General features: G+C 35.4%; 1 protein-coding gene across 1 annotated transcript; it reads left to right on the top strand.

Annotated features, from left to right (window-relative positions):
- Positions 1 to 5,745: 5,745 nt before the first annotated feature.
- LOC306982881 (myelin protein zero-like protein 1) lies at positions 5,746 to 10,063 on the top strand (the record flags this gene model as incomplete). Its single annotated transcript, XM_079583329.1, has 4 exons — positions 5,746 to 5,890; positions 7,329 to 7,507; positions 8,732 to 8,966; positions 9,954 to 10,063. The coding sequence occupies exons 1-4, from the start codon at positions 5,842 to 5,844 to the stop codon at positions 10,061 to 10,063; spliced, it is 573 nt and encodes a 190-aa protein (XP_079439455.1). The 5' UTR covers positions 5,746 to 5,841.
- Between the last annotated feature and the right edge of the window lie 4,737 nt (positions 10,064 to 14,800).

Below are 14,800 nucleotides of genomic sequence, written 5' to 3'. Positions count from 1 at the left end.
GTGAAATGTTTTATAAAACTCCACCAGGATCAGGAAGAACTCTCATCTGTTCCTCTTTTGTGTTTTTAAATTCTTTCTAAGTTGCCAACGGCGGCAGTTTTGACTTCTGCTTTTTGACGCTTTCACTTCTTTAATTAAAAAGTAACAGTGATGTTGCGGGGGCAGCGTATCCGTCACCCCAGGAGTCCAGGATCCCTGTGGGGCGGAGCCAAAGACAATAACACGAACGATTTCAAAACAGAAGATTAACCCCTTAACTCCCACCTGAACCGAGCACGTTTTCTCCAGTTTGGCTTTACCCCAATCCAAAAGATTCTGGGAAAAAAAGCACCAAAACTGAGGAAAACATTAACGAAAAAGTCACGAAAAATTGATGAAAAGTGGCAAAAATGTCACAAAAATATCACAAGAAATTGACAAAAAATGGATGAAAAAATGACAAAAAATGTGACAAAAAAATTGACAAAAAAAATGACAAAAAATGACAAAAATGTGACAAAAACGGACAAAAATTTGATTTAAAAAATGATGAAAAAATGATGAAAATGTGACAAAAATGGGATAAAAAAAATTGACGAAAAAATGACAAAAAATTGACAAAAATGTGACAAAAACTGACCAAAAACAAAACAAAAAATGTGACAAAAATGTGATAAAAAACGGACAAAAAAATGACAAAAAATGTTACAAAAATGAGTTGAATACCCAACAAAAAAATGAGGGGAAAAAAATCTGATGACGTCAGTCAGTCAATCAGATACTCGCACCACCCCAAACGTCTTCGCTGTTTTAGGATCCGCGCTGCACTTTGTAAAGAGCCGTCTGAATCTGGCCTCTTCATACACGCTTATACGTGCAGCTGCTGCGTTATTAAGAACCAAAACAAAGCGCACGTGCTGAAACATGTGCTTTTGCCGCTCGCTCATATCATTCAGAAACTACGACGCTGAATAGAGTGTCGGCCACTGAAATACCTTTAAATCCCATTAATTTAATAACCATTCCACATTAGTTTTATAAAAATGCATTGAGGAAGTTTATGTAAAAATAGGTCATTTCTTTTCATATTAATTTATAGCCTATTTTTTTAATGAATTTATAATTGAAACAAAAAAGAACCACATCAACAAGAGAAACTATCAATGGTATTAACCTCGATTAACCTCTTAACTCCTGCCGTCAATTTTTTTGTCATTTTTTTGTCAATTTTTTGTCCTTTTTTCATCATTTTTATCACATTTTTGTAATTTTTTTTTGTCACATTTTGTCTCATTTTTGTGACATTTTTGCCACTTTTTCATCAATTTTATGTCACTTTTTTGTCAAAGTTTTCTCACTTTTTTGTCACATTTCCATCATTGTTTTTTTGCTATTTTTACACCTTTTTTCAGAAGCTTTTGGATTGGGGTAAAGCTGGAGAAAATGTGCTCGGTTCAGGCGGGAGTTAAGGGGTTAGAAATATATATATTGGGGGGCTACAATTCTACAGCTCTATGTCGCCCTCTGCTGCACAGGCTGCTCAAAACAAAACAGGACATTGTTAATGAATTCTTCTAAAACAAATGTACGTCGCTCTCAGGAAAACGTGAGCCACGGCCCGTCCATGTTCGCTTAGATTTAGTCGGTGAAAGTTGTGTTTTTAACCTCTTAACTCCCACCTGAACGGATCCCATTTTCTCCAGTTTGGCTTTACCCTAATCCTAAAGCTTCTTGGGGAAAAAAAAGCATCAAAACAGCCACAAAAAATGAGAAGAAAACAAGGATGTAAACGCGACAAAAATGTGACAAAAATTCAACAAAAAAATGAGAAAAATTCAACAAAAATTTGACAAAAATGACAAAAATTTGACAAAAACTAAAAAAAAAAGATAAAAGTTCAACAAAAAAATGACAAAAATTTTACAAAAACTCAACAAAAATTTTACAAAAATTCGACAAAAATTCGACAAAAATTCGACAAAAAAGTGAAAAAAATTAAACAAAAAAGTGACAAAAATTCCACACAAAAATGACAAAAATGTGACAAAAATGTGACAAAAATGTGACAAAATGTGACAAAAATTCAACAAAAATTCAACAAAAATTCAACAAAAATTCAACAAAAATTCAACAAAAATGTGACGAAAATTCAACAAAAATGTGACGAAAATTCAACCAAAATGTGACGAAAATTCAACAAAAAAGTGACAAAAATTCAACAAAAAAGTGACAAAAATTCAACAAAAAAATTACAAAAAAGTGACAAAAATGTGACAAAAATGTGACAAAAATTCAACAAAAATTCAACAAAAATTCAACTAAAAAGTGACAAAAATTCAACAAAAAAATGATAAAAATTCAACAAAAAAATGATAAAAATTCAACAAAAAAATGACAAAAATTCAACAAAAAAAGTGACAAAAATTCAACAAAAATGTGACAAAAACTCAACAAAAAGTGACAAAAAAAAAAGAAAAACATACAGAAGGTGACACAACACAGCAACAACGTGAGTAAAAAGCTCAGTTTTATGGGTCTTAGCTTTCAAATGAGCTCTTACACAGACCTATATAACAGCCAACGAGGACAGAATGCACTTGGTTTAGGCGGGTGGTAAGAGGTTAAAGCGGTGAGAGCCAAAACTAGTATCGGTTCAGTATCGGATGTTTGTAGCCGATACTCGACATCGATGTTTTCAGGAATCGGCTCCGATATCGACTCTCCTGAAGGAGGATCCGCCTCGTGACGCTCTGGTGTTTCAGTTTTGAAGCTGAAGGTTCTTGATCTCAGAGGGACTTTCCTGTTAAATAAAGGATGAATAAATAAACCCAGCAGAACGAGTGGCTCACATGACGACACTCTGGCCGATTCTTCAACTCTTTCAACATAACGGTAACAACGTAAACTCTCAGGTTTCCCCACTCGCCTCGGCTCATTTCTCAGATCAGGACGGATGTTTCGAGACGCAGAAGTTTGTTTCGTAAAACTCTTTGTACAAACGGGAAAATACAGCGTGAGAACTGCAGAGCCACACTTTACGTTTGGGAAATAAAACATGTTTGTCTTTATTAACGCCATAGATTTGATATTTACATGATTTTGAACTGACCAAACAAAAATGAAAAGCAGTTCTTCTTACATTTAACCCCTTAACTCCCACCTGGACCGAGCACATTTTCTCCAGTTTGGCTTTACCCCAATCCAAAAGCTTCTGGGAAAAAGGTGAGAAAATAGAGACAGAACTGAGACGAAAACACTGATGGAAATGTGACAAAAAAGTGAGAAAACATTGACAAAAAACTGACTAACAATTGAAAAAAAAAAAAAAATGGACAAAAAAATTACAGAAAGTGACAAAAAATCACAAAAATCAACAAAAATTCAACAAAAAATCAACAAAAAATTTACAAAAATTCAACAAAAATGTGACAAAAATTCAACAAAAAAGTGACAAAAATTCAACAAAAAATCAACAAAAAATCAACAAAAAATCAACAAAAAATTTACAAAAATCCAACAAAAAATCAACAAAAAATCAACAAAAAATTTACAAAAATCCAACTAAAAAGTGACAAAAATCCAACAAAAATGTGACAAAAATTCAACAAAAAATTACAAAAATTCAACAAAAAAAATGACAAAAATTCGACAAAAATTCGAAAAAAACTCAACAAAAAAGTGACAAAAATTCAACAAAAAATTTACAAAAATCCAACTAAAAAGTGACAAAAATCCAACAAAAAAATGACAAAAATTCGACAAAAATTCGAAAAAAACTCAACAAAAAATGGACGCAAAAATGACAAAAAAATGATAAAATGATGAACATGAAGTGATTACAAAAATGAGTTGAAATCCCCCTCCCCAAAAAATGCTGGAAAAAAAATCTGATGACGTGAGGAAAAAGAGTTTTGTAGGTCTTTCAAATGAGGCGTTACACTGGCCGACAGGATTTGGGTAAAGCTGACCTGGAGAAAATGCTCTCGGTTCAGGCGGGAGTTAAGAGGTTAAAAAGACAAACTTATTGCATGTTCACTGAAAAGATTCTTTATTGAATCTTAAGTAAATCTTACACAGTAAATTTAATAAAACAACAACAATTCTATCTGTACTGACACCTTTAAATACATAGAAGTATCGAACAATGATGTAAAATATGCACTTCATCCAGAGACATGTACAAATTAAACACTAAGTTTCTTAAAAAATATCACAATTATCTGTTTGAATCCATAACTCAGATGGTAAATGTCTCCAGACAGCAGCAAAACAGGAGTAATAATAATAATAAAAATGGAGAAAAGGACGTTTCCTCAAATTAGAGCCGACTGCCGTCCTTCCTGTGTCTCTGAAATCACTGAAAAATCACAGTTTATTATATCCTCATTTGTCACATTTTTGTTGAAGTTTTGTCACATTTTTGTTGAATTTTTGTCACTTTTTTGGTGGATTTTTGTCACTTTTTTGCTGGATTTTTGTCTTTTTTTTTGCTGGATTTTTGTCTTTTTTCTGCTGGATTTTTGTCTTTTTTTTGCTGGATTTTTGTCACTTTTTTGATGGATTTTTGTCTTTTTTCTGCTGGATTTTTGTCACTTTTTGCTGGATTTTTCTCTTTTTTTTGCTGGATTTTTGTCTTTTTTTGCTGGATTTTTGTCTTTTTTCTGCTGGATTTTTGTCTTTTTTTTGCTGGATTTTTGTCTTTTTTCTGCTGGATTTTTGTCTTTTTTTTGCTGGATTTTTGTCTTTTTTTTGCTGGATTTTTGTCTTTTTTTTGCTGGATTTTTGTCACTTTTTTGCTGGATTTTTGTCTTTTTTTTGCTGGATTTTTGTCTTTTTTTTGCTGGATTTTTGTCACTTTTTTGCTGGATTTTTGTCTTTTTTTTGCTGGATTTTTGTCACTTTTTTGCTGGATTTTTGTCTTTTTTTTGCTGGATTTTTGTCTTTTTTTGGTGTATTTTTGTCATTTTTTTTGCTGGATTTTTGTCTTTTTTTGGTGTATTTTTGTCATTTTTTTTGCTGGATTTTTGTCTTTTTTTGGTGTATTTTTGTCATTTTTTTTGCTGGATTTTTGTCTTTTTTTTGCTGGATTTTTGTCACTTTTTTGCTGGATTTTTGTCTTTTTTTTGCTGGATTTTTGTCTTTTTTTGGTGTATTTTTGTCATTTTTTTTGCTGGATTTTTGTCTTTTTTTGGTGTATTTTTGTCATTTTTTTTGCTGGATTTTTGTCTTTTTTTTGCTGGATTTTTGTCTTTTTTTTGCTGGATTTTTGTCTTTTTTTTGCTGGATTTTTGTCATTTTTTTGCTGGATTTTTGTCTTTTTTTGGTGTATTTTTGTCATTTTTTTTGCTGGATTTTTGTCTTTTTTTGGTGTATTTTTGTCATTTTTTTTGCTGGATTTTTGTCTTTTTTTTGCTGGATTTTTGTCTTTTTTTTGCTGGATTTTTGTCTTTTTTTTGTGTATTTTTGTCATTTTTTTTGCTGGATTTTTGTCTTTTTTTGGTGTATTTTTGTCATTTTTTTTACTGGATTTTTGCCATTTTTGTCAATTTACATCCTCATTTTCTTCTCGTTTTTTGTCGCTATTTTGAAGAAGCTTTTAGATTTTGGAGAAAACATGTTCAGGTGGGAGTTAAACACAGGATCATTAGACCTGGTGTCGGGGGAAACTGAGGGAAATCCCACTAAAGAGGAACAGACGAGAGTGTTTCCTGTGAGGTAATAACTCAGTCCTGGCTCAGTTATAAACCGCTCTTCCTTTACTCACACTCAGACTCTGGAGTGAAGGTGAGGAAGAGCCTGAACACCTGCGGGAATCGAACTGCAGACCCTCCAGTGACCAGACGAGCTGCTTCAGTCCTGGACATGTTCCTCAGAGCGGAGATGCTGCTGCTCTGGTTCCTCTGCTGTTGGGGTGAGACGCTCACTTTTAGAAACAAACTAAACTCAGACCAAACTGAGATCAGTGTTTTGGCCTCGAGTCTCTGTCTCTGAAACCAAAGACTCAGGTTAGAAATCATGGACTCAGACCTGAACTTAAGCATCAGCAGCTTTTTACCATCTGAAAACATCAGCGAGATTCAGAGGAACGATGTCAGAGCCAGACTTAGAGAGACTGATCCCTGGGTCTTTAATCATCTAATTATATTGCACTGCAAAAAGTGCCCTTCTATAAACAAGGAAAAACATCTTAAAATAAGATATTTTGTCTTGTTTGACGGAAAAGATTCTGCCAACGGGGTCAGTGTTTTTTTCTTGCTAAGAATTATTTTCCCTAGAATATTTTTCTCATCATAAAACAAGAAAGAAACACTACATTTAAGCAAATAAAAAACTAGAATTAAGCAAAATGTCCTCAGAAAATGGAATCATTTAAGCAAAACATTCTTATTTAGTAAAAAAATGTGGATATTTTACTTAAATGTTGCTTGATTTAAGTAAAATGTTCTAAATTACTCACATTTTTGAGTAAAATGTTGTTAATAAATACTAATATTTAAGGAAAGTGTTGCCGCGCCCGGAGACCCGCCTCCCTGATGTGGAGCCAGGCTGAGGGTCAGAATCACCTGCTGGAGGATTCACCTATTGTACATGTTTTTAGTGGTAGACACGGGGAGAACATGCTCCACACAGAAATCTTAGTTTTTCTTTGTCTAAAGCTGAAGAAGATTCAAAAAGTTTTTTTTCTTGTTACAAGAAAAATTATCATGTTTTTTTTTGTTTTTCTCGAGAAAACTTTGCTCCACAAAACATTATTACTTTTTAAGGAAAAAATAAGAACTTATTTCTTACAGTCAGACATTTTTTACTTGCTTAGAATCCACTTTTTGCCGTGTGTGTTCAGTGTAAAGCACTTTGTTGGACTTTGTCGTTTTTAAAGCGCTCTATAAATAAAGCTGGATTGTGAACTTTGTCATGTGGCCTTTAAAGCAGAGTCAGACTCTAGTCAAACAGCTGTACAAACAGCTGTAATCAGGAGGTCACATGACCACTTAATATGCGTAAACCAAAGGCTCCGATTCTCCCAGACTCTGACTCTGAAGCGTCGGCGAGTTTGTGTCACAGAGGCCGATTTTCTTCAACGGCAAAATACCAAAGTAAAGCACCTTTTTCTACAAATATAAGTTCTGCTCATAATAAATGACCTCATGAGGTGTTTTACTGGGAAAGGTGAAAATATTGACAGTATTTTACACATTATAGAATCCTTTTCACATTTGTAGTTTCTGATTCATGAATAAATGTTTCTTCAAAACTCTCTTGGGGCCAAAGGTTTTGTGCTGAAGGCCCGAGTTTGGCCCCCGGGCCTGACGTTGTGAGTCTCAGATCCTGTGTAACGGTTTGTTCTTCAGCGTCGCAGAGTTCAGCCATCGTCGTCCGCGAAAACGGTGACGTGATGGTGAAGAACGGCTCCTCAGGAACCCTGAACTTCACCTTCACGTCCGACCGACCAGTGAGCAACTTCACCAGGGTCGAGTGGAGCTTCAGGTCCAACCAGGCGGACCACACGTGCTTCAGCAGCAGGTGCACGGTGAGAACCATCTGAGCTCCTTTAGGGGAGACTGTGGAGGAGCGGCTCCTATAGGAGGCTGTAGAGGAGCGGCTCCTTCAGAGGAGGCTGTAGAGGAGCCGCTCCTATAGGAGACTGTGGTCAGACTGTACAACTGTAAAGACTGTTGTCGAAGCTTCATCAGGGCAATTTATTTGCTGGATTTTTGTCTTTATTTTGCTGGATTCTTGACATTTTTTTTGCTGTATTTTAGTCATTTTTTTTCTGTATTTTTGACAATTTTTTGCTGTATTTTTGTCTTTTTTTTGCTGTATTTTAGTCATTTTTTTTCTGTATTTTTAACATTTTTTTGCTGGATTTTTGTCATTTTTTTGCTGGATTTTTGTCATTTTTTTGCTGGATTTTTGTCATTTTTTTGTTGGATTTTTGTCATTTTTTTGCTGGATTTTTGTCATTTTTTTGGCTGAATTTTTGTCACTTTTTACTGGATTTTTATCATGTTTTTGCTGGATTTTTGTCACTTTTTTGCTGAATTTTTGTCACTTTTTACTGGATTTTTATCATGTTTTTGCTGGATTTTTGTCTTTTTTTGCTGGATTTTTGTCTTTTTGTTGCTGGATTTTTGTCACTTTTTTGCTGGATTTTTGTCACTTTTTTACTGGATTTTTGTCTTTTTTTTGCTGGATTTTTGAGATTTTTTTGCTGGATTTTTGTCACTTTTTTGCTGGATTTTTGTCATTTTTTTGTTGGATTTTTGTCATTTTTTTGCTGGATTTTTGTCATTTTTTTGCTGGATTTTTGTCATTTTTTTGCTGGATTTTTGTCATTTTCTTTGCTGGATTTTTGTCATTTTTTTTGCTGGATTTTTGTCATTTTTTTTGCTGAATTTTTGTCACTTTTTACTGGATTTTTATCATGTTTTTGCTGGATTTTTGTCACTTTTTTGCTGGATTTTTGTCTTTTTTTTGCTGGATTTTTGTCACTTTTTTGCTGGATTTTTGTCTTTTTTGCTGGATTTTTGTCACTTTTTTGCTGGATTTTTGTCACTTTTTTGCTGGATTTTTGTCACTTTTTTGCTGAATTTTTGTCACTTTTTTGCTGGATTTTTGTCACTTTTTTGCTGGATTTTTGACTCTCTTTCCCACAGATCTCCATGAGCACCTGTGTTTCCTTACAAAGTCTTTTCTCATTTCCCTGAAAACCTCTGATGACTCGTCCTGACTCTTGGCTCCTGTGTTTGCTCAGATCCTGCTCTATGAAAACCGGACCTTGTTCCACAGACTCCGTGAGTTTGAAGATCGGCTCCGGTTCGTCGGAGACGTGGATCAGCAGGACGTGTCGGTGCAGCTCAGCCCCGTGCGGTTCAGCGACAGCGGATTCTACCTGTGCGTCGTCAGTAACAAGCCCGACTCCACCGGCCCGATGGCGACGACCCAGCTGCACGTGCTGGGAGGCGAGGCGCCGCCGACGACCCCAACAGGTCAGACAGATCAGAAACAGAGCAGTGGGGACGACGACGAGCCCCACATGTGAACACAGCAGAATGTTGGCGTAGGGCTGCTCGATTATTGAAAAAATAATAATCACGATTATTTTTGTCATAATTGAAATCACGATTATTCAAACGATTATTTGTTGCCTTTAAAAAAAATCCATCAAAAAAGTGACAAAAATCCATCAAAAAAATGACAAATCCAGCAAAAAAGTGACAAAAAAAATCCAGCAAAAAAATTACAAAAATCCAGCAAAAAAATTACAAAAATCCAGCAAAAAAGTGACAAAAATCCATCAAAAAAGTAACAAAAATCCATCAAAAAAGTAACAAAAATCCATCAAAAAAGTGACAAAAATCCATCAAAAAAGTGACAAAAATCCATCAAAAAAGTGACAAAAATCCAGCAAAAAATTTACAAAAATCCAGCAAAAAATTACAAAAATCCATCAAAAAAGTAACAAAAATCCATCAAAAAAGTGACAAAAATCCAGCAAAAAAAGACAAAAATCCATCAGAAAAAAGACAAAAATCCATCAAAAAAAGACAAAAATCCAGCAAAAATAGTGACAAAAATCCATCAAAAAAAGACAAAAATCCAGCAAAAATAGTGACAAAAATCCAGCAAAAAAAGACAAAAATCCATCAAAAAAATTACAAAAATCCAGCAAAAAATTACAAAAATCCAGCAAAAAAAGACAAAAATCCAGCAAAAAAATGACAAAAATCCATCAAAAAAATTACAAAAATCCAGCAGAAAAGTGACAAAAATCCAAAAATGAAAAATTAGAAATAAAAAATTATTTTTTTTTTTGAAAAAATAAAAAATTGAAAAAAAAAAAATTTGAAAAAATAAATTATAATCGATTTTTTGCGATTATGCTAATTTGGTAATCGTTTACTGTTGTAATCGAAATCGTAATCGAATTTCGATTAACTGCACAGCCCTATGTTGACGATGTGATTGTGTCTTAGGAGACCCTCCAACGAAGCAGGTCCTGGTCCTGGTCCTGGTCCCGGTGTTTGTGGTCAGCATCATCATCATCATCGTCGTCTCAGTCACGATCTTCTGCAGGAGGCGCTAACGTTAAGGTCGGTGTCACAGGAGGAGGAGTATTGAAGCTGAAAGTGTTGATGTTGGGCCAGATCGTCTGCTCCGGAGGGACAGCGGTGAAAACGTGAGATATCAAGACACAAATGAAGGTTAAGGTCAGGGAAATGGTTAACGTCTGAACTCCCGCCTGAACCGAGAGGATATTTTTCCTCACGGCGTCAGATTTTTTTTCCAACATTTTTTTGTTGGGTATTCAACTCATTTTTGTTATTTTTTTGTCAATTTTTAAGCATTTTTTGTCACTTTTTTGTCCTTTTTTTGTGAATTTTTTAATAAATTTTTTATCACATTTTTGTCATTTTTTCGTCAATTTTTGTCATTTTTTTAAATCATTTTTGTCATTTTTTCGTCAATGTTTAATCAATTTTTTGGTCACATTTTTGTCATTTTTTTGCCCATTTTTTCGTCAATTTTAGTCATTTTTTTTTATCATTTTTTAATCAATTTTTTGTCACATTTTTGTCCATTTTTTTTGTCAATTTTTTCGTCAATTTTTGTCAATTTTTTAAATTAATTTTTTATCACATTTTTGTCATTTTTTCGTCATTTTTTTAATCCATTTTTTATCACATTTTTGTCATTTTTTCGTCAATTTTTAATAACTTTTTTGTGACATTTTTGCCAGTTTTTCGCCAATGTTTTCTCACTTTTTTGTCACATTTCCATCCTTGTTTTCGTCTCAGTTTTGTCGCTATTTTCTCACCTTTTTCCCAGAAGCTTTTGGATTGGGGTAAAGCCAAACTGGAGAAAACGTGCTCGTTTCAGGTGGGAGTTAAGGGGTTAACCTTAAGGATTATTTGTATTTTTAGACAAACAGACTCACAGATCTACACAAAATCACAGCAGCCCGTCCGGAGCAGACGATCTCGCACTAACCTTAACGTTTTGTTTTCAACTGAATGTTGTCGTTTCCCTTTAGGGCCTGGACTCACCTGGAAACGAGGTTCTTCTTCTCAGAGAAACTTTCCTGTTAAATAAAGGATAAATAAACAAACACAGCAGCGTCTCGTCTTTAAAATGATCTTTATTCTCAGCGGTCGACGAAGTGCAAAAACACACCATGATTTTTTTACATTCAGGAACTCACTTCAACGACGTCCACAGCGCCGTCGTCAGGATCGAACAACGGTGGACTCTGACGGCGCTGGTGTTTGGCACAGGACGGGGGAGACGCCAGGGCATTAACGACGGCTGACTTTTAGAGATCGACTTTTGTTATAAAAGCGGAGGAAAAACGGCCAAATCCGTCATAGTGTAAGCAGATAATGCAGCTTACTTTCCAACTTAATATAGTGTTTTGTTTCCGTTTCCTATACATGCCTTTCAGTCTCTTTTGTTGTTATGGCGGCCATTTTGAACACCGAAGCAGAATTATGCAGCACTACGACATAAAACCATCTCTCTTCTCAGGATAAATGAAAGACGACTGATTGACAGCGACATTTTTACGTACTCGTAATCCTGGCTCAAGAAGAAAACAGTAAAAACACGGCCCCCAGAGACGCATGTGAAGAAAACGGCGAGTCAGTGTTTAAGCTGCTCAAGATATTAGCATGCTACCAGTTAGCATTCAGCTCCGACCTCTCCAAGAGAAAGACCTGAGGCAGAGGATAAGCAAACAAATGTGACAGAGCTGAGTTGTTACTGTAGTATTTCCTCTGTGTTCCTGTGAGCCACACACCTGTTTATCCTGTTGAAGCCATTGACAGTCGCTAACCGGTAGCATGCTAACGTCTTGAGCAGCTTAAACACCGACTCAGACTGAGGCTGTGTCCGAATGTCCACACTATCCCCTATATAGTGACTATATAGAGACTATATAGTGACTAAATAGCGCTCACGCCATTTTGTAGGGGTGTCCGAATGTCCAGAGAGAAAAAAGTAGTGCACTCGAAATTTCCCACAATGCATCTGGAACAGTAGTGAGCATCAATGGTCACTAAACGGGTCAATATCAGTTGAGTTTCAGTCGTGTGTTTGTGTTTCTCATGAATAACCGACCTAAATATAAACGGGTGCGGTGACAAGATGCTAACGTTAGCCGCTAACCTTTAGCTGGAGCTGTTAAATGACCGATAGCTTCATGCTAACGCTAGCTGCTAACCTTTAGCTTGAGCTGTTAAATGACCGGTAGCTTCATGCTAACGTTAGCTGCTAACCTTTAGCTTCCTCTCGAATAATCCAAGTCATTCACATAAAATCCATGTGAAATATAAAGTATTTGACTCGTATTAATCCATAAATATTCCACTGTCTCTGAGTTCAGTCTTTAGCACAGAAATACTTTATTCCCGGAGTTTAGCGAACTTTTAGCAGATGTAGCGCACTCATACACCGCACTTCGGCACGTCTTTGAGCTAACGCTGGAGAGACTTTTTTTTTCTTCCTTTTTTTGTGATGATAGTTTTAATTTAAATTTAAATGACAAATAAAACGCCTGTAAAAGTGCCAAAACAGTCGTTCTGTTTCATAAAATTCAGATTAAAAAAATAAAAAATAGTCGACAATATAGTGCGGGCCAATGTAGTGAATGAGGGGTTAGGGACTAGTGTGATTTTTACAGCTTGTCATGTCAACAGAGAAAGGTTTTCCGTTTCCTCTTTCCTCACTTCGGTATTCAAAATGGCGGCCGCATCTATGCATGATGTCACTGGAAACACATGTGTTCATCCAGTTGAAGCCATTGACAGTCGCTAACCGGTAGCATGCTAACGTCTTGAGCAGCTTAAACACCGACTCAGACTGAGCCTCTGTTGACACGACAAACTGTAAAAATCCCAGAGAAAGGTTTTCCGTTTCCTCTTTCCTCACTTCGGTATTCAAAATGGCGGCCGCATCTATGCATGATGTCATTGGAAACACACGTGTAGCTTTTGAGTCTGTTAATGCCCTAGAATACGCTGCAGAAAAGTCTTTCAACACGAGCATAAACTGAATCCAACGGCGAGACTTTAAAATACTGCAATATTTCGTTTCAGGCAGAAGTAATGTTCCGTGAAATAACCAGAAGCAAAGGCTAAATACTCACACACAAAAATACTAGGAGGAATTTTTTTAGTTTTTGCCGTAACACACAAAAAAAAACCTGAAAAAAATGTGGAAATTCGGATATTTTTCAAAGAACAAACCGTAAAATAGAAGTAAAAGTAAGAAGAAGTAAGTAGATTTGACCGGTGGGGTTCCCCAGGGGTCGATCCTTGGGCCCCTCTTATTCAACCTAAACGTAAAAAGTACTGTCATGATTTCAGAAGTACATTTTCTTCACCTAAACGACGGAAAATTCTGGAAATTCTGGTTAAAAATGATGCATTTTTTAGTTTTTGCCGCAACACATTTGTACTAAAAAAGAAGAAAGAAAATAATGTGGAAATTCTGATATTTTTCAAAGAACAAACCGTAAAATAGAAGTAAAAGTAAGAAGAAGTAAGTAGATTTGACCTGTGGGGTTCCCCAGGGGTCGATCCTTGGGCCCCTCTTATTCAGTCTAAACGTAAAAAGTACTGTTTCATGACTTCAGAAGTACAATTTCTTCTCCTAAACGATACATGAGCGTTACTCGCCTCTGGAAATTCAGACTAAAAGTGATGATTTTTTTAGTTTTTGCCGCAGCACATTTGTACTAAAAAAAAAGAAGAAAGAAAATAATGTGGAAATTCTGACATTTTTCAAAGAACAAACCATAAAATAGAAGTAAAAGTAAGTAGAAGTAAGTAGATTTGACCGGTGGGGTTCCCCAGGGGTCGATCCTTGGGCCCCTCTTATTCAATCTAAATGTAAAAAGTACTGTCATGATTTCAGAAGTACAATTTCTTCTCCTAAACGATACATGAGCGTTACTCGCCTCTGGAAATTCGGACTAAAAGTGATGAATTTTTTAGTTTTTGCCGCAACACATTGAAAAAATAAATAAAAAAATGATAATAATGTGGAAATTCTGACATTTTTAGAAGAAAAATAACATAAAATAGAAGTAAAAGTAAGAAGAACTAAGTAGGTTTGACCGGTGGGGTTCCCCAGGGGTCGATCCTTGGGCCCCTCTTATTCAACCTAAATGTAAAAAGTACTGTCATGATTTCAGAAGTACATTTTCTTCTCCTAAACGATACATGAGCGTTACTCGCCTCTGGAAATTCGGATTAAAAGTGATGCATTTTTCAGTTTTTGCCGCAACACATTGAAAAAATGAATTAAAAAAAGAAAATAATGTGGAAATTCCGACATTTATCAAAGAACAAACCGTAAAATAGAAGTAAAAGTAAGAAGAAGTAAGTAGATTTGACCGGTGGGGTTCCCCAGGGGTCGATCCTTGGGCCCCTCTTATTCAACCTAAATGTAAAAAAAGTACTGTCATAATTTCAGAAGTACATTTTCTTCTCCTAAACGATACATGAGCGTTACTCGCCTCTGGAAATTCGGACTAAAAGTGATGCATTTTTTAGTTTTTGCCGCAACACATTTGTACTAAAAAAGAAGAAAGAAAATAATGTGGAAATTCTGACATTTTTCAAAAAACAAACCGTAAAATAGAAGTAAAAGTAAGAAGAAGTAAGTAGATTTGACCGGTGGGGTTCCCCAGGGGTCGATCCTTGGGCCCCTCTTATTCAATCTAAATGTAAAAAGTACTGTCATGATTTCAGAAGTACAATTTTCTTCACCTAAACGACGGAAAATTCTGGAAATTCTGGTTAAAAATGATGCATTTTTTTGT

Source organism: Gobius niger, assembly GCF_951799975.1.
Source record: "Gobius niger genome assembly, contig: SCAFFOLD_79, whole genome shotgun sequence".
In the NCBI taxonomy this organism is placed as follows: Eukaryota; Metazoa; Chordata; class Actinopteri; order Gobiiformes; family Gobiidae; genus Gobius; species Gobius niger.
The sequence above is the reverse complement of the archived record's forward strand: the minus strand, read 5'-3'. Positions and strand labels throughout refer to the sequence as shown.